The sequence below is a fragment of the Musca autumnalis genome, unplaced genomic scaffold, assembly GCF_047663935.1.
Source record: "Musca autumnalis isolate F117 unplaced genomic scaffold, ASM4766393v1 scaffold_5, whole genome shotgun sequence".
Taxonomy (NCBI): domain Eukaryota; kingdom Metazoa; phylum Arthropoda; class Insecta; order Diptera; family Muscidae; genus Musca; species Musca autumnalis.
The window spans coordinates 4,307,446-4,334,767 of NW_027412088.1; the positions used below are offsets into that span (position 1 = coordinate 4,307,446).

General features: G+C 34.4%; 1 protein-coding gene across 2 annotated transcripts; it reads right to left on the minus strand.

Moving 5' to 3' along the window:
- Positions 1-1,490: 1,490 nt before the first annotated feature.
- Positions 1,491-21,619, minus strand: LOC141405287 (uncharacterized). 2 transcript variants are annotated; one of them, XM_073989469.1, is made up of 4 exons: positions 21,269-21,610; positions 20,532-21,183; positions 6,057-6,278; positions 1,491-2,334 (listed from the first exon to the last, which is right to left on the minus strand). In XM_073989469.1, exons 2-4 carry the CDS (start codon positions 20,578-20,580, stop codon positions 1,955-1,957), a joined length of 651 nt encoding a protein of 216 aa, XP_073845570.1. In that variant the 5' UTR covers positions 20,581-21,183; positions 21,269-21,610; the 3' UTR covers positions 1,491-1,954. The 2 variants fall into 2 exon arrangements, with proteins under 2 accessions (XP_073845570.1, XP_073845571.1); XM_073989470.1 differs by having other exon boundaries at positions 1,491-2,331; positions 20,532-21,619.
- Positions 21,620-27,322: the final 5,703 nt, after the last annotated feature.

Consider the following 27,322-nt stretch of genomic DNA (forward strand, 5'->3'; position numbering starts at 1 on the left):
GCCTCAATATTTACTTTCAGAAAATGCCTACTAGAAGTTTTTTAAATCAGCAGTTTTAACATTTCTTTAGGGGATTCATAACTGACATATGTATTATACGCAAGCATTGCTGGTTGACACCGAAAGCGAGTTTAAAACCACCTCTGCAAGTTGTTCAGAAGACTTTGATCATGTTGCATCTTTGATAAGAATATACCCTGCTCCAAAATGTGTTCAAATTATTGATTGTATCTTCTCAAAAGTCCAAATAAAGTTTTATTTGTTTATTACCTATTTGTTCATTGAAGATTTTTTGCAGTAAAATCACCTTCATTCATAAAATTCAAATCCCCAATTCAAATTTTTCATCCCCATTTTGTAAAAAAATCCCCATTTTGGGAACAAATCCCTAATACTGGCAACACTGTATCAGTCACTCACTCAGTCACACACTCACTCACTAAGCTCTTATATATATATATATATATACATTAATATGGGCTGCCATTTAGTGTCATACATGGCAAAAATATATAGCCTATTTTCACCACGGGTGTTCCCTGTACATTCCCTGAAATTTTCAACGAAATCGGTACTTAACATACACACATTGCCTTTTATATATAAGAAGATTGGTACTGTTGTTCATGACATTTTGTATTAACAGCATAAATTATTTCAAGAAAGAAAGAGGGGAGAATGCTACGCTCATAGCATCTTAAAACAATATTCGCATCAGCACAATGCTGTGACCAGTGCATTAGCTTGATATTTACAAAGGAAATATAATTTGGCCACTGCTCCATACAAGTGGATCCACTGTGCCTTTGATGCTTAGAAATTAATAGAGCATACAAAATATTACAATCCGCTCTACAAATTTAGAATCTCGATTAATCGAAAACCGCAATAATTAGTAAAAACCGTTGGTTCTTCGAATCTGTTTCCTACGCATATACATACATATGTACATATATCGAAAACCCCGACAAATGACAGAATTAAAAACATCTACATCTCGTATATACATGTGTATGAATATTTTGTTTTTCTCTAAGTAGAAAAATTTTGAGTTTTATTGGAGTCTAGCAAAGATCCTCATCAGGTACCTAGTAAAGACATACTCCTTGATGTACAATGCCAAAATTCCCTTAAAAAAATAGTTCAACAACATAACTGGGATTAAGTCTGACTTAAAAAAATCAAATTATAGGTATGTCGTCATCGAAAATAAAAAACGGTGTAATTAAATCTTTGAATAAAATATGTATATAGTATCCTCCCTAACAAATCTTTAAAACAAATATCTGTCTATTGTACTTACGAAAAAATAACAATATGTCTGTTCGGGTACTCGATATTTTGTAATAACAGCTGTTTCTTTTTACGTGATAATTATTACAAATGTTTCGAATTTTGACAGTCGTATAAAGGAAATATTGCTAAAAAAAGTGTTTCAGCAACATTTAGTAAGTACGAGGACAAACCCAATAAATATAAACATTTATACATTTAAATATGGTATTTTATGTAGACTTTTGCTTTATTTAGTTAAAGCTAACACAGCATACATACAAACAAACATACTCTTAATCACGACTTTATCTTAACAACTAAATAATAGGGGCGACAAAATATCTGGAGCTGGCTATAATTTAACAGCAAACATCAAAAAATAGCCACTCTCTAATAAATGGACACCTTGGTGATGGTAAATACAATTAATTACTTTACCCTAAACATCAGTCTTATCATTATAGTACATATATGCATATTGAATGAGTTCTAATAAGTGTGTACAATATATCTACGCAGTAAGTGTCATATATGTATGTATCAATGACTTATATCAATAGTTAAATAATGTTGGCAACCCTCATTCCATGAATCGAGGAAATGCTCTAATATCACAGTTTTCGTATGAGAAAAATACAATTCTATATTTTACACAGCTACAGCAGATTGTGATATTCAGCTAACTGTCAGTTTTCTGCACTTCATTGATGGTGTAGACATTTATGGTGGGCGTGCTGGGTGATTGATTATTATCCTTTGGCGATTGGTCCATGGGAAAGGGTATGACGAATATACTGGTCTTGTTGGCATGCTGCAACTTCATGACACTGTCATAACTTGGCGGAGCAAATTCACTGTAAGATGGTGAGGGTGTCGGTGGCGGAATGGGAGTTTCGTTCGTATTTGACTGGGGATTGCGTGAGCTATCTGCACAGCGTCGATCGGAACAGGCCATCAGTAGAAAGAAAGCGGCTAAAGCCAAAAATGTAGCAACATACCAAACAATCGTAATAATATCCATAGCTGTCTGTGATAATTCGTTGGTACCTTCGTGCACTGCTAAAAAGAGATAAAGAAAAACACAACATTATTACTTCTTTAAAGATAGCTAGAGGTAGGTGTAAGTGATATAAATATTATCTTGACAAAAACACACCCCATTTTTCCAACAGAGGCGTCACAACAAACTGTTTCTTCTTGTTGACTACTAATCGTCACAATTGGCGTAATAAATTATTCAAATATTTAATCGAATACTTTTGTAAATATGGCGGGCTTAATAAACACTTTATTGCATTTTGCACCACTTTGAGAGTTGCGATATTGTTATTGTTATTATTATTTTATTTATTTGTTAGTGTCAACATTGGCGATAAGTATTTTGTGTGTGCAAAATCCACTACAAAATCAAGTGCAGGAATTATTTCCACAGGTACTTTAGAGGTATGGCCTATAAGTGACGTGATGACACCACGAATTGTAAAAAGTCGCATATTTTCTACAAAAAGGGAAGTGAGTGATTAGTTTCTAGATTGACATAGTGGAAAAATCAATTGTGAATTTCAATTATAGAGAAGTCTCTTGACTTGGGAAATACTTTGTTGTTAAGATAAAAATGTTTATGCGCATCGTTTAAAATGTACAGTTAGAAAGTGGGTGGTGGAATACATAGAGAGGACCATTTCATCGGTTTACGGTCTTCCAAATGCCTTATTATAAATCTGTGGTTTTCGTAAATAAAAACAGCAAATGACAATTTTTCATTTTTTCTGTAATATTTCGACTTAAGCTGAAAACAAGAGAAATATTACATGTTTAATTTATATTCTACAAATGGGAAACATTCCACGTTCAACTGATTAACTGACTGTCTATAAAAGTTATTCACATGAATTTCCGGCGGATAGGAGAGCCTTTCCCGAGACTTCCATAAATATAATAACTTTATTTATACCCTCAGCGTTTATGCTAACGAGGGTATATAATATACACTTTCATACAGGCAAAATGTGCCTCATCGAAATAATGGTTTTAGACCCCAAGTATGTTTGGACGAAATGTGTTTCAGACAATTTGGAGTTGATTTAGCCATGTCCGTCCGTCTGTCTGGCTGGCTGGAGCGCACGATAAATCTCGAACGGATCAACTGATTCAGTCCAAAATTTGGCTTTCGTAATATTTTGTCCAAACTTAGTTTAAATTCGAAGATGGTTTATATCTATCGGTCCACTCCTTCCGGTACCTCTCTTACAAAAGTTCGGAAAATTTGTGCGCACGATAACTCTTGAAGGAAGTAACCGATTTGGTTCATACTTTGCATATCGTGAAATTTCTACCAGACTTAGATGAGGTTCCAATATGGACTCAATCGGTTCACTCCTTCGGGTACATCCCACACCGAACACCGAATTTCGGAAAAGTTCAGTTTAGGACCTGCTCTCGAATCGCTTTGATTTTTGTTGTTGCAACTTGTATTCACGGCCCCCCATGCGACGATATAAGTTTTATCAGGGGCAAGTCCATACTTTCTGAGAAAACAGCCTGAAAGGTACAAAACCCCGTATGACACCGTGTGTAGTGGTTGGAGCGCAAGATAACTCTGCCGATTCAGTCCAAAATTTGGCCTTCGAAATATGTACTTTGTCCAAATTTAGTTTAAGTTCGAGGATAAGCCATCTCGGTCCACTCCTTTGGGTACCTCCCCCACAAAAGTTCAAAAAGTTCGGAAAATTTATGCGCACGATAACTCTTGAAGGGAGTGTCCGATTTGGTCTATACTTTACACATTCCAATATATTACCAGATAAAGATCAGGTTCGAATATTTACTATATGTATTTGTACACTGCTTCGGGTACCTCCCACACAAAATTTTGGATAAATTCACTTTAAGACCAGCTCTCGAATCACTTTGTTGAAGCAACTTGCATTCGCTGCCTAATTTACGGCATTAAAAGTTGTTTTACAGCCCGAAAAAAACTCCTATGGCACCATATGTAGTGGCTGGAGAGCTCGAACCGAATACTACGTTCGTCTACACTTTGGATATTGTAATATTTCTTCGAATATTAGATGAAATTCGAATGTGGTGCTTATAGGCCCACTGCTTCCGGTACCTCCTTTACAAAAGTTCGAAAATATTCGTTAAATGGTACGCGCGATTTCGCATAGACCTAGCAACCGATTAAGTCCAAACTTTGGCTCTCTAAATATTGTCGAAACTTAGTTTATGTTCAAATTTAGGCCCTATCTGTCCAATTCCTGTGGTACCACCCACACAAATGTTCAACAGTTTTGTGTGGTTCGAGGATCCTTTGGATATTTTTACCGAAGGTTTTCCTAGTGGCCCTGTTTACAGCGATATTATGTTTTTCGTAGGCTAGTGTGATAAAAAAGCCCTATCTATCGATATCCCCGCAAATTTTGAGCTTTAATCTTATCCATTCTTTTGTCGGTTCATACGCCCAAAATTTTGAAAACCCTCCTAAATACATTTTTTTTTGGGAAAAAAGTATTTCCATCCACACAGACTGAGGGTATATATCTGTCGGCAGAGCCGACTGACACTTTTTTACTTGTTTTTATTTATTGTTGTCGTATTAGGACGGATGTCCATATTTATGGAAATTTTATTTTGTAATGAAAAAGTGAAATCTAAGTCCCACACATTAAACCAATATGCTACGATCGTTTCACTGGTGGTTATTAAGCGCATTAAGTATATCGAATGTGAATGACTGGAAGTCAAAGGCGGAGTTTGATAACTTCATATCATGTACGGACATTATTGCAAATTTACACACGTAAAATATTTTTGAAGCTTTTGTTTCTATTAAGTCCACCTAGTGTCTTGTCTAGAATCATTTCTCAGTACATACACATGAACAATAGGGCTATAAGCAAATAAATACCACGTGTTTAAGGTCGATTCGGTGTTTTAAGCTAAGAAAATGATTTTTGCAATAATGATACCTAGGCTCTAAAACTCTAGGGGCCGGTAAAAAAGTGCATACCTTTAAGCAAAACAAGGAGACATTGGCCTTTTTTGTTCTTTTATCACACAGTTTTATCACGACTTTAAAAATTACACATATTGTAGTATATCCTTTTAAACTATCATACAACAATATCATCAGCCTTCCTTGGAAATGGAAGTATTGCAATGGAACAAAATCAATTTCTGATTAAGATTAAGTCGGTGCTGTAAACGAAAACAGGACTGATTATTTTGTTATACTGTCCCAATTTTTATATTGCATGGCCTCTATCTAGATTAAGTTTGGCAGTTTCTTTTGTTTTCATTGTTGTTGTTTTCATGCACATACATACATACGAATATACACATGTTTACGGACGTGATATAGTCTCGCCTTGATGAAGTTCTACGGAATAATTTCTACAAAATTATCTTTTAGGGGAATTTTATTTCAGTTTGCCTTTATATATTACACATGTACTCGTATAGATAATTTTCACAAGACAAAGGCTTAGTATGAAATATCTTCACATATCATGAAACATTAAAAGTCACTGACATCTGATAAAATATGGCGTAATGCCGTTCATTATGGAAATCACCTACTTGTTGTGTTTTGCACTTGATTTGTGGAATATAATCGTTCTCTGAGGTAAAATTGCAATTTATTTGAGATATTTCGATATGTAATTTATTCACAGTTTAATATGTGATTTATATTAGTTCAATTAATTGTCCAAAATTTTTCATTTTTTTAAATTGAATTCAATTTTAACACTTCCTCCTTCCAACACTCTTTTACTTACTATTTTGCACTACAATTATAGTTGAATTATTATTTATGCCACTATCCGATTCTGAGCTCGAGTCCGAACTACTGTTGTTATTATTATTTATTTCACTTGGGTTTGGGTATTGCCTGGTATTGGGAGGCGGATCACGGTATAGCTGATCAAAATTACGCTGATGATGGCCAATTAAAAAATGATACGACTGGCCAAGTGTACCTTGCAGCAAAACGCTAACAACTGAAAATATAAAACAAGAGCAAAAGCAATATTAATGTTAAAACAAAATTATTATTAGTAAAAAAATAAAAAAAAAACAATATGAAAAAAATGGGTGTAGATAAGACCAGAACACTGTTTGGTTGGTAATGAATGACAAAGCAACGGTGGGCGAACAAAATACCTGGCAAAAATCGATATCTTATCTTTCTGATGTCAGTCTGACATACGCATACATAGGCTTTGATTTATTTGCAAAGTTCGGGTGGTCTTTAATAATGTAAGTTAGTAATTATGTGTGTGTTTGTTTTAGTTATTTACACTTTATGTGACATTATGTCCGGGTATAGCTGGGTAACAGTTGAAATCATATATTTCAAAGTTTCCTTGTTTCTGTGGCGGTCCCTGAAGAGGCGTAGTTTAATTAAAAGGGGGATTACAATTTGGGTGATAATGAATGTACTTATATTATCATATGAATTCAGCTAAGGGGAACGTGGTAAAGATCAAAATGTAACAAGGCAAAGGGCATACAATTAATAAGCATAGACAAACACGGTTGTATGTTCGTATTTTTGCCCCTTTATTCGATGAAATATCACCTCAAATTGCATCACGCCAAAATAACACCCATCCAAGTGTCTAAATGATCATTAGTCCCCAATTCATCGATCACCACAGGCACCTTGACTTATATTTTAAAGAACTCTTCAATATTCGGGGGGATTACAGATGTTGAAAATAACGCCAACCGATGACATTTAAAGCAGAACAACAATAAAATATTTAAACACGTAAAAACACAAAGACAAATTTCCGAGAACTTTACCTTAGAAACAAAATAATTTTCTTAATAATGGTAGTGCTGATAGTTACCTGTTGTTCATTGCCATTGATTAGAATATGAATGAAATTTCCTATCTTTTGGTTTCGGTTTCTCACAACTGTTGTTAAGCTACGTACGGAATACGATGGAAGTCTTTTAGAAAGAAAGAAGAGGGTGTATGTAGTACAAAGACAACAAAGTAAAAGCTGAGGTGTTAGCTTTATAATATAATGATTGGTTCTGTTTCGTGGGTGTCAATGCGCACACTGAAGGTACAGGGACTGTCACTAAAAATGATGCAACCTGAAATGAAACATGTAAACGTTGATAACTTGAAAACGAGTTGAGATTTTTTTACAATTCAAAAAATAATTTTGTAGGCCGAATAGTTGTATTTAAGATGACATACAAAAATATTCCGTTTCCAGTACCGTTATACTAAAATTTTACCGGAAAATAAAAAATTGTCCTTTTTAATGTGAGCATTAAAAATGATGCACCACAATAATCGGTTAATAATTTCCAAATTTTTCGCTTTTTATGCAATTTTAGTAATCAGAATGGTGGAATTATTGATTACTAAAATTGCATAAAAAACTGATTATTAAAATTGCATAAAAAAAATTTTAGTATAGCGGTAATGTAAACGGAATATTTTTGTATGCTATCTTAAAGACAACTTTTAAGCCTACAAAATTATTTTTTGAATTGGAAAAAAATTTCAACTCGTTTCCAAGTTATCAACGTTTACATTTTTTATTTCAGTTTGCATCATTTTTAGTGACAGTCACTGTACATATAGGTACTACAAGATACATTTTCTGAGACCAGAGACCCTATAAAGTATATATATTATTGATCAGCATAAAATTCTATGTCGATTTGTCCGTCCGTCCGTCCGTCTGTCTGTTGAAATCAAGGTACAGCTCGCAATTTTAAAGATAGAGAGTCAAAATTTGGTACAGAAGTTTTTATTACATGCAGGAAGGTTGGTATTGAAAATGGGATATATCGGTCCACGTTTTGATATAGCCCCCATAGAACGGTACCTCCCGATTTTCGGTATTTTTAAGGTTTTAGCTTCATTATCCTACCAAAATGGCTGAAATGTAGTACGTAGTCTTCTTTAGGGGTATAAATTTTCCCCCCAGAATTTTGTCGCTATCGGTCCACACCTTCGTATAGCCCCCATAGAACGGTACCTCCCGATTTTCGATATTTTGAAGGTTTTAGCTTCATTATCACACCGAAATGTTTGAAATTTGGTATTTAGTCTACGTTTGTGGGCTTTCCCCCAGAACTTTGTCGGTATTGGTCCATGCCTTCATATAGCCCCCATAGAACGGTACTTCCCGATTTTCGGTATTTTGAACGTTGTGGCCTCAATATTCCACCGAAATGGCTAAAATTTGGTATTTAGACTCCGTTGGGGGTACTCCACGCCTTCATATAGCCCCCATGGAAAGGTACCTCCCGATTTTTCGTATTTCGAAGGTTGCGTTTTCAAATTTGGTATTTACTCTTCAATGTGAAATAAAACTGTTCGCCAGAAATATGTCTGTACAGGTCCACGCTTTCACATTGCTCCATTTCTGACTAAAATTCGTCGGTATAGGACCACGTTTTGATATAGCCCCCATAGAACGGTACCTCCCGATTTTCGTAATACTGAAGATTGTGACGTGAATATCGAACCGAAATGGCTGAAATTCGTTATTTCGTCTTCCAAGAGTTATAAAATATTCCAGAAGAGTGTTATCAGTATAGGTCCACGTCTTCCTATATCCCCATAGAAGCGTACTTCTTGATTTTCGGTATTTTTTAAGTTTTAGCCACATTTTCTTACCGAAACATAGGAAATTTGGTATTAAGTCTTCTTTGAGCCTAAAAACTTTATAGATGAGCCTAAAAACTGTATAGATCGACGTTTTGAAATAGCCCCCATAGAATGATGCCTCACATTGTTTTACCGAAATTGCTGAAATTTAGTATTAAGTCTTCTTCATACACGAAAGGAAACTAATTATTCCATTTTACTTCAATACAACTTGTGGTGGAGGGTATAACAAGTTCGGCCCGGCCGAACTTAACGCCGTACTTACTTGTTGTTATTGTTTTTGTATACGGTCGCAGGTTGAGCTTATATATCTGCCTGATATTTATTATTTCTTTGAAGACATTTTTGTCACAAAACTGTAAACTAAAGGGAATGTAGCTTAAACCTCTTAAATCCTCCTGAGACACCCTTACGTTTATTATACATTATCGACGAAGAACTCAAGAGCTTCCGCAATGACGATTTTGTCCTTCAGGACTCTTGATACTCGTTAAGAATATTAAAATTCGAAGAAATGTATTGCAAAATATTATTGTCGATAAGACATTTCACTTCTACCTGTTATTAAAATATTATACCGCATATTAAAATATCAATGTTTAAAACACATCCGATCCGCTTAATACCGATGGGAAACACCAATCATTTAGTATTTGTTTCTAGTGAAACAAATGTGAATCACAAACTTGTTTATTTCATTCAGAAGTTTCTAAAATATACTTTGTGGCTATAAACTCTTTGAAAGAAAAAAAAAACGTAGTATTTTTTTTATCGAAGAATGACAATAAATTATTTTGAAAAAAAAAACTAGATACAAATTAACATATTAAAACATATGACGTGATGACATTTGTTAGTTAGGCAATTAAAATGTGCTAAAATGTGTTAAGTTAGTATAAAGAGTATTGATCATATAGAAACCAAAGAACTTTATGAAAGCTCTTCATATATTGTGAAATAGGTTTCAATTGAGATTTATTAGAAATATAAATGCAACAAATTTAAGTTAAGTAGTCATCTCTAAAGATTACATACGAACATTAGGTGGTAATTATTCTGTATCTTCAACTTTTTATTTCCGCTCATCTAATACGTGATTTTTTTTTCTCATAAACAATTATTAATAGGCGTGAGTATGATGTTTATTACTGTAGATAGCCACAATAAGTCATCGGATTATTTAACATTGTTAACCAATAAGTAATGTTCAAAAGTTCTCGTTGGTCTTCGTAACAACTCATCAATATGTGTTTCTGACATTTAAAAAAAAAAAACGCTTCTAACATCTTCAGGTATATCTTAGTAGCCTTAATGGAACTTCTACATACAGATTTTGGATAGATTTGAAAGCAAAACGCTTCCCATTTATACGAATATAAATGTATTCCCTAAAATACCAAAAAATTTAAATTTTTAAATTCAAGCTTTGTGCGTACGGTGACCATTTTTTTTTTTTTTTTTTTGGATGAAAATATAGTACATATACACATTGATGAAAAGTTTCAGAACCAAAAAGAGGACCGGCAATTCTTCTATTATTAAAAGCTTACCTACCAAAGTTTTAAAAGCAACAGAAGTTAGTGATTTCATTTAAACCAGAACAATATGTATGGTACTCTGATTTCATTGGATTACGTAGTCGAAGGTCACACTAGAGTGTTTCATTGAAACAATTTCATGAAAACAAGGGTTCCTAGATCGAGTTTCACAGTAGTGATATCATAAAGTTGCTGTAGTGGGGAACTCGATCTATAAATACCTAAAAGTTTCAATGAAACCACTCTAGTGTGACCTTCGACGTACAAATCAAAAGTAGAGGACGTACTCTAGTCCAAATTAACCAAAAATATCATAACAAATTAACTTCTCACTAATAAGGTAAAAAAATATAAGGAAAATTTAAAAAATTTTATTAATTTTACACAAATTTTGTGGATCCAAATGTTCTTCCTCAATTTTCTCAAAAGTTATTATAACAGCAAGGAGACAATGATGTGACATTGTCACCTATTGCATCACTTTAAATTAAAAACCAGTCAATAAATTTTCGATTGCTTCTCCTTAGAATGGAATTGAATGCTTGCAAACTAAATGTAAATTTATGCTGGCCGATTCCGATTTGAAATAGTGACCGCTGTTGGTTTCTCGTATTTTCTTAATTCAATTGAAAAACAATCTTTTCTAATTGAACTCATTTACATTTGCCCACCCAACAGTTTCAAGATCAATGGCACATGGAGACAAATAGACAGGCTGACACACACAGACAGAAAGTGAGAACTCACGTTTCCTTCTCTATGGGAAGAATTTGATTTTTGAAAACAATTGTTTTCAATTAAAACATCAACATTTGATATTCATATCGGTTGTGATATCGTGATGATTTTGCAGCGCCAAGATGCTTTAAATAGACTTGAAACTTCAGGTGCTCAAATCGTAATAAAAGCCTATGTTAATGTGGGAAAAATAAGTTCTATTTTACATTGAAGAACTCACAATAAATCAATTTAAGATTTATTTACACCCTCCACCGCAATGAACATTATTTGATCGTATTTTATAAGCGCCAAAAGCCATTTTTCGCTTGTAAACAATATAATCCGGTAGTCGCCATTCTCGGTTAACCAAACAATCAATCAATCGACAACAAACATTAGGAAATGTTAATGATTTAATAACACTTTTAAAATCTCCTTTATGGCGTGGTAAATATGAAATGAATGTGCAATATTTGTTGCTTTATCAGAATGATAATAGTCTTTACGGAGTTCCTTAACCCCTTGTGGTGAAGTTTTATAAAATGTTTTTGGTGGAAATTTGTTGATTTAAACTGATAATGAATTACTTATTAAGTTTTTAATACCTTTAATGATATATCATTGTAAATATTTATTTAGTATAATACACCTATGGACGTGTTAATTAGCACACTTCAAAGATAAATTAAGTACATTTTATATTTATTGATATGCGTTTTATTTCAACAAATTGTAAGAATTTCGTTCACAACAACAAAAGCATAAATATCGCTTTCGTAACCAAAATCATCAAAACATTTCCTGCAAGCCTATTCTTTATTATCAATATACACTGCTGCTGACTTGAATAGGGAGGTTTACCAACTTAACTCGGACGTCGCATAGTATATTTCTAAAAATTTTAGTTATTATTTTGTTCTCTCTGAATTTAGAGTACCTCAGGAAAAATACAGATTCTAAAAATGTTCTGTTCGATCTAACCAAGTTCTACACAATGTCAACCAGTTAGACGACGTTTGAAACATAAACAAAAGGGCTATTCTATCTTATATCTCCGATTCATGGTTTTACTATCGATAAACGCCTAAAAAGAAAGAATAAAGAATAAAACACCCCTAAATTAGTGAATTAGTTTAGTAGTTCAATCATCAATCGCACCATCAATAGTTCGATCGCACCGTCGCACACTGGTCGAAACCTTTAATCTAGCGGCGCGAATGTAAAAAAATGTCAAAAATTGCGAAATTTGTTCCATTGTATCGATTTAAATTAAAAAGTAGTTTGGCCTACACCATTATCCCTGTGCATAAGCTTTTCACTGGTAAACATTTATTTTAGGGAATATAATCCAACTACCACCAAACATAATATGCCTCTTTCTCTCTGGGACCCCCATAAGCAACCAAAATTTTGTGATCATCCGATCAATATTGCGACCTGTAGCGTGATTGCAAAAAAATTGACGAATTGGATGCATTACCAACTATTGTGGTATCTCCCTTGTTTGACCACCTTCGCCAGCCTACTTTACACAAATGTCTTCCATTGACAGGCTTTGCCGTTGGAATACCCCTACTCTAAAACATTGAATTTGTCTCCACATGAGTTTTTCCCCATTCCGACACCTAAATATTATCCGACCATCACCAAAATCAATAGGCTTCTTCCCTGTGGGGCGGAGATATTCGCATACGAAAAAAAAGTTGACTTTTCTCCACATAAGCTTTTTGCTTATTCAAACTCCTGAATATTATCCGACCATCACCAAACATAATAGGCTTCTTCCTCTGTGGGGCCCGCATCAATTCCCAAAAAATTCGTGACGATCCGATCAAAATTGCGACATGTAGCGTGATTACAAAAAATCGGAAAATGGGATGCATTACCGACTATTGCGATATCTCTGTTATTTGACTACCCTACTTTACATTGTTTTAAAGGTGATATTTTCTACTTTCCTTGATTTTTTCTCCAAATAAGTTTTTTTGCCCATTCCGGCCCCTGAATATTATCCGACCATCACCAAAATCAATAGGTTTCTTCCCCTCCGGGACCGTCATGAACACCCAAAATCTGGTGACGATCCGATCAAAATTGCGAACTGTAGCGTGATTACAAGGTTTTGATGGACAGACGGACGGATACACATAGCCAGATTGACTCAGATCTTCGAGACATTCATTATTTCGATGCATTACAAACTTTTTGGCCAAAACCAACTTATAATACCCTCCCCACATAGTGGTGTAGGGTATAATAAATTTTCAAAAATTATTATTGTTATTGTGTTTTAACTGTAATATACTTTTGTTGAATGAAGCATAACTACAATTTGGACTTCCTAGATTCGGAATACCCAAATTTTGGCTGCAACTAGCCGCAACTCTTGCTGTTAAATGGTCTGAAAATATAGCTTAAATCCTCAAACTACCCAAAATATATACAGTTATACTGTTATATGGGGGCTATATCAAAACGTAGACCTATGTATGTTCAAAATTTTTGGTGGAGTAGATGTATGTCAAATTTCAGCGTATTTGGTCTGAAAAATTTGATAAAATCCCAGAAAAAAGTTAGCCTCCAAAGAGGCAGTTAAATCATAAGTACAGGTGATCTGGAAGTGCATCAAATTATGCATTTTCACTCATGATTTTAACAAGAGCGTGACTACGGAAAGATGCACTCCATTGCACTGAATTTTAACTGACCCTCTGGCACTGCATTTTAACTGACTCTTTGGCACTGCATTTTAACTAACCCTTTGGGGGTAGAATAGGATGAAGTCCAAAGCACGTGTTTTGATACATTCTTCGAAATGTGTGCAAGCCATTACAAAATATCCCGAACAAATAAAATGCATTTATTATTTATGTAAAACAAAAATTTTAAGATTTTTATTACATTAACACAAATTATGAAAATTATCCATTGAATTCAATCGCAACCATGCGTGTTTCCTCCGCTCTCCATTTAATCCAAGCTGAGCTGTTCTTGCTTCATCTGCTAAATAGGTTTGATTTTAAGATTTCGACATGTACTCCAACAGCACTCCATTGGGAAATTTTCTTACCGAAAAAATGTTCGCAAATTAAATATTTTTTAAACAAATTTTTGGAAATGTTAACACGCTTATCTCTTTTTGGAAAATGTATGATTTATGTACTTGTAGGGATCTCTAACAACTGCTAATAAAATAAAGCGAACGGAGTGCCTTTTTGGACTGCATCCGGATGCTGTTAATTTGTTAGGAATTGGAGTGCCTTTTTCACGACTCCGTTGAACTACATCCGGATGTTGTTAAAATGTGACAAGTGGATGTGATTCTTTGGATTGCATTCATATGCAGTTAAAATGTGAGGAATGGAGTGCCTTTTTCACCACTCCGTTTGAACTGCATCTAAACATGCCGTGAAAGAACTAGTCCACATTGCACTACTTCCAAATTATTTTGCTGAGATCCACAAAATACAGAATATCGGGAGATACCGTTATATGGGGGCTATACTCAAACGTGGACCTATGTGTTTGAAAATCGGGAGGTACCTACCCCTGCCTATACCCAAACGTGAACCTATGTCCACAATTTTTGCTGGAAAGGTTTACTTACTAGAAACCCTAAGAAACACAGAAGTACCAAAAGGGTGGCTTCAATACTCAAATTACCGAATATCAGGAGGTACCGTTATATGGGGGCTATACCAAAATATTAGCCGATGTTGTTTATATTTAGTCCATTATATCCTGAGGACACAGGCTGAGTTTGGACAAAATTTCGAAAATATATCTCAATTCGGTTGGAAGTTATTAATTTCGGTCCGCTAGATCAATGATCTCGACCAGTGTGCGCCGTTCATTAGATATTTAGCTTTCTGTTGTATCTATAGCTCTCTACGTTTTTATTTGCCAACACAGATTACTGCCCAGCAAAAATTTTTGAGTCACATGAGCCAAGTAACCCATTTTTAAGTAATGTAAACAAGCTACATTCTGCATTACCAGTAAGCTGAAAAAGTAATGTGTTATTTCTTAAAAAATTTACAAGCCAAAACCATTTACTTAAATCATTACTAACATACATGCGTGGTACAGTGGGTATTGTGTATGGCTACAAATCAGAAGTTCAAAATAAGCACAGAGCAAAATAAAAATTTGAATTGTTGAAATTGAACGTAAATTCACCTAAACTGTTCTAAAAACAGAACGTATGTTTTGTAGCCTTTGCGTCTATCGTTTTGTTAAATATTTACTTAAATAACATCCTTAAGGAAGTACTTCCTTCCTATGACATCCCCATGTAGAAAATATGATTACTACTACCAACATATACTAAATAAAGTCATTACTTGGGTTTTTTGTTGGGTGAGAACTATTTTCGGATATTCGGAGTTAACATTTGAAAAATGTTAACATAGTTAACATATTGATATTCTCCAGACCAGAAAGTATATGCTGGCAGAAATACTTTGGAGGTATCTAATCTATCCAAGAATATGAAGATGAAATCTCAGATATTGATCTCAAATCCCAATCGTAAGTATTAAATATGTATGAAACAGGTCAACTTGAACAACTCAAGTTGAATGCACCAAACAGAGACCAAACAATAGGGGCGATGTGTTGGCCATGTCCATGGTATCATGGTATACTTTTAATAAGAGACTGATAGCAGAGAAGCTTGAAACCAGAAATAACACTTCTACCTATCCCAAGAATGATACTAAGCCGCAAAAGTCGAACCTTAATGTCTGACTCGATTATTGATAAACTCCGAGAGAATCAGTTTGGGTTCCCAGAGAATTGTTCCTGCGCTCATGTTATCATCACTGTAAGATAAGTATTCGATCATATAAACACAGAAAAAAATTGATAACGATTTGATAAACAAAGTCAAATATTCAATTAAATTTTGATTGATTTTTTGCCGATAAACGAATTGTCATATTTACAATCGCGTTTATCAAATATTTCCCCAAATTACTTTAATTTCACCATCTTTCAAAAATGTAGATAGTTACAAAATACAAATTTTGATAAAACAGTTTATCGCAAAAGTAGTGTTTTCTGTGTACATATATACAAGATCTGATAAAAAACCGTTATTTTAAATTCAGTTTTGGGAAGTAGAAAGTCAGCGTTGGCTAAGTCCGGTATATACGGTGGTTAATAACATGATAACGGTTTTGTTTTTATACCCTCAGCATTTATGCTAACGAGGGTATATAGTACACTTCCATACGGGCAAAATTTGCCTCATCGAAATAATGGTTTTAGACCCCAAGTATGTTTGGACGAAATGTGTTTCAGACAATTTGGAGTCGATTTAGCCATGTCCGTCCGTCTGTCTGGCTGGTGCGCACGATAACTCTCGAACGGATCAACCGATTCGGTCTAAAATTTGGCTTTCCTAATATTTTATCCAAACTTAGTTTAAGTTCGAAGATGGATTATATCGGTCCACTCCTTCCGGTACCTCCCCCACAAAAGTTCGAAAATGTTCGGAAAACTTGTACGTACGATAACTCTTGAAGGTTGTGGTTGGAGCGCTAAATAACTCTCGAACGGATCTGCCAATTCGATCCAAAATTTGGCCTTAGTAATATTTTGTTCAAACATAGTTTAAGTCCGAAGATAAGCCATATCGGTACACTCCTTCAGGTACCTCCCCCACAAAAGTTCAAAAATGTTCGAAAAAAATGTGCGCACGATAACTCTTGAAGGGAGTAACCGATTTGGTCCATACTTTGCAAATCGTGAAATGTCTACCAGACTTAGATGAGGTTCCAATATGGACTCAATCGGCCCACTCCTTCGGGTACCTCCCATATACAATTTTGGATAAACTCACTTTAAGACCTGCTCTCGAATCACATTGATTTTTGTTGAAGCAACTTGCATTCGCTGCCTCAATTTCGACACTAAAAGTTTTTTCAGGGACAAGTCCATACTTCTTGAAAAAACAGCCCGAAAGTTGTAGAAAACCCCTATGGCACCATATGTAGGTGCTAGAGAGCTCGAACCGAATAGTGCGTTCGTCCACACTTTGGATATTGCAATATTTCTTCGAATATTAGATGAAATTCGAGGGTGGTGCTTATAGGTCCATTCCTTCCGGTACCTCCCCAACAAAAGTTCGATTTCTCATAGACGTAGCAACCGATTTGATCCAAACTTTGGATCTCTAAATATTGTCGAAACTTAAGCTTTGTTCCCGTACTTTTTAATATCAAAACTCGTAAAAGAGAGAAAAAGAGAGAAATTGTTCTCACACAAAAGTTTTTTCAAAAAGTTCGGGAATGCAAAAATGGAAAGAACGTCACAAAAGATCGAACAAATGTGAAAGTCGGTGTACCAGCCAATTAGACGTCGGCATCCATGTTACTATTTTTTACACGCTCAAATTTGTCGAGTAAAAAGTTTTTTAAAGAGAGCGTCATTCAGCGCAATTTTGTTTAAAGAGAAGTGAACATTTTACAACTTTTTTGTATACGGGAACGGGGTTTCGGGTAAAACGTGTAAAAGTCGTAAAAATTGTAAAAACTTTTTAGTTCTGGAACAAAGCTTTAGTTTATGTTCAAATTTGGGTCCTATCTGCCCAATCCTTGTGGTACCAACCTCACAAATGTTCAAAATTTTTGTGTGGTTCGGGGATCCTTTGGACATTTTTACCGAAGGTTTTCCTAGTGGCGCTGCTTACAGAAATATTATAATTTTTTTTGTATACTAGTGTGCAAAAAGCGCTATCTATCGATATCCCCGCAAATTTTTGAGCTTTAATCCTATCCATACTTTTGTCGGTTCATACGCCCAAATTTGAAAACCCACAAAAACATGTTTTTTTTTTTTTTTAAATATAACAATCCACCCAAGCTGAGGGTATATATCTGTCGGCAAAGCCGACTGATACTTTTTTACTTGTTTATTTTTGCCTTATAAAGACGAAGGTAATTTATAGTGATATTTAATTAATTCTCTTTCGAGTTGAGCTGTTAGAACTTAGATATACATTGAAAAATTAGGAGTCTACCGAAGTCCACCGCATCCAACCATTACGCTACGTTTCACGGGTGGTTAAGCCGATCTTCAGGCGTTTTAGGATGTTGTTTTTGTGGCAGACGAAAGCAAAGCTTGGTAAGTAGTACATACATATATCGCACTTCATTAGATAAATGCATATGCGAAATTATGTCAGTTAATTGAAACTCCAAACTTTTCCTATAGTCTTGCTTGGTAATCCCATTTTTTGGCCAAAAAATCAAAAACAATCATTGATGTGTGCTGCTGCGTAATCATGGTGCAAAATCAATTACACTGCTCAACAAAATTGAAAAAGTTGAATGTTTCAGACAAAGTTGCAGTTGTTTCTAGATGAAATCGGAGATTTATTTTCAAATCCGGTCCCGGTTTTTCTCCATCAGCTCTTATTTTTGAGATATAGCTCAAAATCGGTTTTTACGAGTTTAACCCAGACTTTCGTTATTTTCGGATACAAACAAATATTTTTGTGAGGGTTTTTCGACATTAATATATTAAGGAGATGTTGTGCGCTCGATACACATCATTTTTGAAATAGTTATGTTGAGTATATATCAAAAAATATAGAAAATATACGACGGACCTTGTAAAAATTGCTTATTTTGAGTACCTTAAGCTGTAATTACGTCATCGGGGGGAAATCATAGGATCTTCATATGGCAATGCGGATATGCTTATGGTGTCTACTATATAGTCCAGTATTCAAATATATAATATAAAGTTCATAGCGCCCATGACTCGGCCATAACCTAAAAATCATCATGATGACTGTCATTGAAAAGTAACTGGCTTATGTGGTAATGATATCACTGGTAAATGATTTCCCTTTAGCAGTCTTCATGGCGATTTTTAGGTTATGGCCGAATCATGGGGGCTATGGACTTTATATTATACATTTGAATACTGGATTATATAGTAGACACCCTAAGCATATCCGGAGTACCATATGAAGATCCTATGACTTCCCCCGATGACGTAATTGCAGCTTAAAGTACTCAAAATATGAAATTTTTACAAGGTCCGTCGTATATTTTTGATATATACTCACCATAACTATTTCAAAAACGATTTGTATCGAGCGTACAACATCTCCTTAATATAATAATGTGGAAAAACCCACAAAAAATATTTGTTTGTATCCGAAAATAACGAAAGTCTGGGTTAAATTCGTAAAAACCGATTTTGAGCTATATCTCAAAAACAAGAGCTGATGGAGAAAAAGCGGGACCGGATTTGAAAATAACTCGCCGATTTCATCTAGAAACAACTGCGTGTTTCGGATAAAATTTTTTTGCCAAACAAAGTAGTATTCTTTATTGACCATACGACCTTGTGGTTGTTGTTGCTGAGTTTTGTTCTTCCCAGAAAGAATTAAAAAATTATCGCTAAAATTTTCAAAATAGAGAAAATAGGGTGTTAACTTTTAATGGATGCTATAAGGAAACGTGGAAGAATATGGGACTAATTCGGTACCAAATTTTACAAACAAATATTATACTCGTATGTATCTTGTGAGCTTTGTGTACCAAATCCAAATTAATATCCAGGCAAGTTTAGTGGCCCAAAGTGGTATTTTCTGCTTATTCAATTGACGGGTACTAAGACCAATGCGCAATTATATGTTGATGGCTTAAACGTTTAACGATTTGACGAACCAAACAAGCTATTAGATTAATGAGGTTCTTCAACCAAACAATAATCATTAACATAATTTAATTTAAAATTAATCTATAACAAGCACTCTCCCCTTAATCCATAAAAAATATTAAAGAAATGTGCGCAATTTCTAATCATAACTGCGTTTTTTTAAACGAAGTGATCATAAATGGACTTTATGACTACATCGATGTGACTATCCGAACGTACTTTATATTATAATCCACGGAATGCTTACTGCAATAAACTTTGCAAATCGATTTAAGGTCAATCCATTTGCAGTTTTTGTCACACAGTTCTGGCCAGGAGATATTGCATATTTAGTGCAAAATTGTGAAAGTTTATATGTGCATAAGTAGAGATGTATGTAAGTATGTATATTTCTAGACAAAGTATATCACAGCGTATGTGTGCGTAACCAGAGCAAATATTAAATTGTCTCATTTGTTGTTTCTTATTTGTTAACAATTTTACGATAAATACATTGGCCCGGTTCATGGTCAACAGCTGTACGAACACACTTGCGGGAAATTCAACTTTCGAAAGTCTACCGTCTAGGAACTTCTACAGTTAAAAAACAAACACAACAACAACGACAAAGACTGAAAATTCAAATATAATCAGTCAAACACAGTTAATAATCGATTAACGTTCCGCGTTCTTACCTGTAATTATGAATGGCCAGTATGGTCGGTGTTTAATGGGCGACGTCATTGTTCGGCTGCCAACTGTCCAAAGCTTTTTTTGATGATGAATGACAATTGAATGGATGGATGGATAGCTGTTGACTTCCGTAGAGTTGTTTCAACTTTTGGACAGACAATCCAAAATGAAAAATATTAAATAATTGTTGTTTTTATTATTAATATTATTTAATGGCAAAAAACACTTTACGCCCCCTTTTGCGATTTGTCTTTAAAACAGCAATCGGCAATGTTTTGTTGTCTGATGACGCTGCGTATGTTTTTTTATTTATTTGCTTGTATGAAAGAAAACTAAAATCTGCAGCCTTTTGACGTTGTAGGCTAGGTTATATTTATAGACGGGAATATGTTTTTTTAATGTAACCGAAAAATGAAAACTATTTTTACAAAAACACAAGAAAATCGGCAATGCACTCGGCGATATATTCGTTCGAATCTGTGTCTGTCGCGCTTTATGCGGTTATACACTGGACGCGTTCTTCTTCGTTTAGTTTTTGGTAACAACGCTTAGAGATGCAAGAAATGCACACGCCGGCACATTCGACTGTCAACTGTCAAGTTCAAGATTGTTTACGTTACTGATCGCTGATCAACAACCGTCAACCAGCTGAAACTGAGTGATCAGAAGAATATTGTAGAGCCCCAGCGCAGCAGCAACAACAAAAAGAACCCGTTCTGTTGGCACTCATAATACTTACCGACAGTGTGGAGAGACTTTGTATTGTTGCTGTTGTTGTTATTGTTTTGGTCTTTAGATTTGACTGAAACAATTGCAGCAAAAGTGGTTTGTTTGGTTTGTTTACTTTTCACTTTGGACTGTTGTTAGACGTATTGCGGGCTTACTCACTTTCAATATGGCGCAAAGAGATAACAACAAACACAACGTCAACAACAAAAGCCACTACAATTTAACAAATAATTTCACAAATTTCCATTAAAAGTGGGGTTTGTTCAATGAGCAAATCGTTTTTTTTTGCTCCTCGAGAAGAGAGGTTTAGCACGTAGACCGTGTTATGATATCTTTCAAAGTATTTAGCGCGATGGTAGAACAAAATCTGTCTATCAAAAGTTAAAAGAGCGACCAGCTGATGATCATGTGCCGATATTATTGAGGGCAATCGGATAACTGGTATTCATTCTCCTGTCATTGTCACTGCCATAAACAACTCTTTAAATATTCTTATCGTTTAATTTAAATATTTACTCGGTTAATTGACACTACACAACAACAGGTATGCATTGCAAAACAAAAAAAAAAAAAAAACATTATACGCTTTTATTGGCAGTAACTGGCAATAAACTGTGATATGGGTAAAAGTCGGTAAGGGTTCGATGTTCGATCTACCTTTGAAGAAATGTTACGAAGCTTCAACGTGCATTCACTTAAAGTGGGTTATTTGCCAGGCAATTTGTTTATTTAATTACATAAATAATTATATTGAGAATTTAATTAATTAAATTAGGCAGCCCATATTTACATTGTTATCAAAAGCCCTTAGTGCCTCACAAACAATTATAATTTCTAATGAATTCAGATAGAGCCTGGAGTATTCTGATTTCTTTCCACAACTAATTACCTTCTGTAATATAGCAGACAAATATAACACTATAATGACCTTTTATTGTTTTCAAATAATATACAATAAAATAACATTAACAGTTCTTGCTACCCTTTCAAGATTTTTGAAAGAAAAAATATTTGTAGTTGGTTCCAATTTCACTTGTTAAATAATTTACGGGGCCTTAATTAAAGCAGACCAACTTTCTTGGACATGTCTCTTACGTGACCTACATAACCAGTCATTATATTATCACAGCACATTTTAATATTTGTTTATATACACATCGCTCATTTAATTCAATAGTGACCTATCTCAAAAAAATTGATGTTTGCAGAAAATGTCTTTGAAGTCTGTAGTTAATATATACATGCATATGTATGTATAGCTTGCTCTCGTCTGGGAATTTAAGCCGATAAAATACATTCAATTTAGCTGTGTGACTTGTTAAGATATCAACATGGAATTTTGACATAAAATGATGAAAATTAATTCACACTGTTTGAGAAAATGAGTGATATGCAAGTAAATGTGTATGTCAGTTCTTATTTCTGAAAATTAATTGAAACATAAAGTAATTATCACAAATCACTTGGTAGACGTAATATTCATAACTAACTCATTCATTCACCCATTCATTCATTGTTGTATTGACATTCATATTAAATTATAAAATGTAGGTATGTGCTAATTTATATTTGACTTTCATTACTTTTGTTGTCTTTAGCCCTGGCTTGGTAACTTTTCTCTGTCATGCCCACGAATAAAGAAAATGAGTCATACAAACACGACTTAAGCCAAAATTGAATAACGGTTTTCAAAAAAAAAAAAAAAACTGATAAAATGATTCATCAATTGCGATACTTACCCTATAACACAAAGCTGAAAGTGTGATTTTTTGTGTGGTGACATGAGGATGAGATTTACTTTGTCCGACTTTAAATAAACAAAGAATTTCTCCAAAACAAAAATGTGTGCATATGTCGCATATATCTGTATATACAACAGCATTTGATGAAATGAACTGAGTAATTGCTATGAAAATAAAAATATTGAATCAAATGAGCAAAGCCGAAAGGTATACTACAGTTTTAAGAGTTATTCCAAAGTTGTAAAGTCTATTTTTATTTTGTATACTTTTAGGCATCGTAGAATGGTAAGTACAGGGTGACATAGCAATCGAATATGTATAAAAGTAAATTAACAATTTAATGGAACAATAATGTATTTTACCTTAATTAACAAGGTTTCAAATCTGTCTGTAGCAGGGATGCACAAAACAATTTGTGTGACTATAGAGCTAAGAATACCCAATTTACTCTTCGATTGAGCGCAAAAGTAAAAAATGTTGTTTTTAATAGATTTTCTTTATTTTTTTAATATGTTCATACCAAAGAAATAATTTTAAATAACAAAAAATAAAGTTAAAGTTTTATTTCTAACTAGCGGACCCGGCGAACTTCGTCTCGCTATTAAGGAATAAAATTTCATACAAAAACTCAATTTTCGATTTTTCCAATTTTTCGACTTTTCCAGAGAGATTTTCCAAAATTTTCTTCCGTAAAGACCTTCTCCTCGAAAATACGAATAACTGACAAAAAATTTTACAGAAATCGGCCTAGCCGTTCTCATTTTATGAATTACTATACATTTTTTACACCATTTTTATATATAGAATAGATTTAAATGCACTATTCAACTACAACATAAAGAAAATAGTACGCACGCCCGTGCTTCTGTGCTTTCGTTGACGTATCATCAACGACTGAATGCAAGAGAATAAAACAAGTAAAAAAGCGTTAAGTTCGGCCGGGCCGAACTTTTCATACCCTCCACCATAAAATATTCTGAACTAAAATGGAATAATTAGTTTTCATTCCTGTCCCCAACTTTAAGTGGGTACGTTAAAATGTCAGATAATGTACATAAAATGCTTCATTCGGGAGGCCCTTTTTTATGGTGCCTATATCTAACTATGTATGTTGACAATTTTTGGCGGGCTAGAAATTGGGGGGTACCGTTATACATATATGGGTTATAATAAAACATGGACCTATGTTGACAGTTTGTGATGGGAGCCTTTAATGTCAAATAACTCCTAATTCGGTTAAAAATTGTAGCTAGAATCCTCAAAATACCGAAAGTCGGTACATAACGTGGTAACTTCAAATGACATTAACAGCTAGTTCGGAGGTATGTGGGCTATACGAAAATATGAACTTAAATGAAAAATTTTTTTGAAGTGAATATTGTTTGCCTTGTTTGAAAGTTTGTGTTTTAGGTATTGTTCGGCTACAGGCTTTTTTAATAAATAAAACTAGTTGTTTATTTTAATTTTGTTTTATTATCCAATATTTCGATTGGAATCTCCAATCATCCTCAGGGAACTACAAATAATAATTATGTTAATGGATGTAATTACAATCTTATTGGCAGATAAATTACTTGAAAGAGAGTTTGGTTTAATTGCTTCCAAAGGCTTTCTTCAACTGAAGTTTGTCTCGTTTGTATTTGTTTACCGTGTGTCTATACATTTGAGCACAATTGTCTGTGTCCGCTTTGTAGTTCATTCTAATATCATTTGGAGTGTTTATGATGTGCAACATCTCCAGAGTGTAACGTTTGTTATAATTTGCCTCTTGAGCTAATATTTTAATATTGTTAAAATCAGGTGTGTGGTCTGTTACGGCACAGTGGGCTGCTAATGCAGTTTTTTGTTCCAGGGGTTTGTTAATGGATTTTTGGTCTGATCTGTGTCCCGATACTCTGGTCTTAAGCTTACTTTTGGTGGTGCCAACATATACTTTCTGGCATACATTGGACTTGTCCCCTTTACAGTTAATTTGGTATACTATATTGGATTTATCCTCGTTCTTAATTTTATCCTTTAATTTACTGAAAACATTATGGAGGGTGTTATGGGATTTAAATGCTAGTTCATATGTAGAATCGTCATATATATTAGATGCTTTTATTCTTTCCGAGAAACCCCTTGTGTATGTCATAGTTTTATAGATTTTTGGCTCCTTCTCTGTGGCTTGCGTTCTGTCTCTTTTTATTGCACGAGAAATCAAGTCGTCAATGGTTTTTATGGGAAAATTGTTTTTCTTTAGAATAGTTTTAATTATTTTGATGTTTTCAATGTGGAAGTCTTTGTCGCTGATATCTAGTACTCTCGTTATAAAATTCGTTGCTGTATTAATAATGGTTTTCCTAGGGTGTTTTGAGGTGAAGTTAATTAATGTACCCGATGCTGTGGGCTTTTGGTACCAGTTCACTTTAAGTTCATCACCATCTCTTATTACTATTGCGTCTAGGTAAGGCAGTCTGTTATCTACCTCAGTTTCCATCGTGAATTGGATTTGCGTGTTGAATGCATTTAGGGTGTCCAGGGTTGCCGTTATGTCATTTTTCTTTATTATAGCGAAGATGTCGTCGACGTATTTTGTCAAAATTCGTGGCTTCGTCTCCATCTTTAGTATTGATGAGTCCAATAACTTTTCCATCACGATGTCTGCCAATACTGGTGAAGCAGGAGAACCCATTGGCATGCCTTTGTTTTGTTTATATACCTTGTCGTCATAGCTGAAGTATCGTGTATCCTTTATACACAGTGTCAATATTTCAATAAAAAGTTCCTTTGGTATCTCTGTGTGAGTCCGTATAATATCCCATTTGTCTTCTATAGCGTTTAAAGCTATATTTATCGGAATACTGGGGAACAAAGATACTACGTCAAATGATATTAGGACTTCGTCCGAGTTGATCTTAATGTTCTTGATTCTGTTCTTAAAGTCCTTTGCATCCTTTACGTTGTATGTTGAATTGATTGTTAGGTGTTTTAAAATATTGACAATATATTTACACAATCCTATTGCTGGGGAGTTCACTGTTGAGCATATAGGTCTAAGTGGAATTTCCTCTTTGTGAATCTTGGGCAACCCATACAATCGTGGTGCCACTGCAGTTTTTGTTGTCAATTTATATTTTTCCGATTCACTGATGATGTTTAATTTAAATAATTTATCAACTAGCGTGTTGTTCTTTGTTTGTAAGTTATATGTAGGATCTCTAGTAAGTCGTCTATATGTGCATAGATCTCCTACAATTGCTGACATTTTGGCTTTATATTCGTTTTTATCCATTGCCACTGTTTTCCCCCCTTTGTCTGCGCTCATAATCAATATGTCATATGTTGGCTTTTAAATTTCAAATTACAGAAAGTTCGTCCAAAACATAAAGCTAAGGTCGGGAGGTTTGTTTTGGGGCTATACCAAAAATTGTAGCTAAAATTGACAAATTACTGAAAGTTGGGAGGTACCGTTATATGGGAGCTATATCCGAACATGGACCTATGTTAACAATTTTTGATGGAGAGGTGTTGTGACCACTAAGAACTTCAAATGTCAAATTACTGCTAGTTCGGATTAATATTGTAGCTAAAATCATCAAATTACTGAAAATCGAGAGGTACTTTTATCTGGGGGCTTTATCAATACATCGACCATTCTTGACAATTTTTGGTGGAGAGGTGTGGTGATGTCAAATGTTCAAATTACAAATAATTCGGTTAAAACTTGTAGGTAAAATTCTCAGAATACCGAAAATCGGGAGGTACCGTTATATGGGGCTATACCAAAACATGTACCTATGTTCATAATTTTTTCTAATATAAGTTTTTTGGTCACTACGAACCCTAAATATCAAATTATAGCTAATTCGGTCAAAATACCGTAAATCGGGGGTACCGTTATATGGCGGCTATACCAAAACGTGGACCTATGTCCACAACTTTTGCTATATAAGTTTATTGACACTTAAGAACCCTAAATGTCAAATTATAGCTAAATCGGTCTGAAAATGTAGCTAAAAACGTCAAAATACCGTAAATCGGGGGTACCGTTATATGGGGGCTATACCAAAACGTGAACCGATATAGCCCATCATCGGACTTGACCTGCCTGCAAACAAAAGACGCATTTTTCCAGCGTTCTATCTCCACTTTTGTGGATGCTAGAGTGATTACCACAGACGGAGGGAGCGACGGACGGACATGCAAAGATCGACTCAGAATTTTACCCTGATCAAGAATATATATACTTTATAGGGTCGCAAATGAGTATTTCAATGCGTTACAAACGGAAAAACAAACTTAATATACCCTCCATACTATGGTAGATGGTATAAAAACAA

Excerpts from the sequence above, each read along its gene's own strand:
- LOC141405287 (XM_073989469.1), bottom strand. The coding sequence starts at position 20,580 with ATGACGTCGCCCATTAAACACCGACCATACTGGCCATTCATAATTACA. Across the intron at positions 6,279-20,531 it reads CTGGCCATTCATAATTACAG|TTGTTAGCGTTTTGCTGCAA; the intron begins GTAAGAACGCGG and ends TTATATTTTCAG. Across the intron at positions 2,335-6,056 it reads TATAATTGTAGTGCAAAATA|CAGTGCACGAAGGTACCAAC; the intron begins GTAAGTAAAAGA and ends ATCTCTTTTTAG.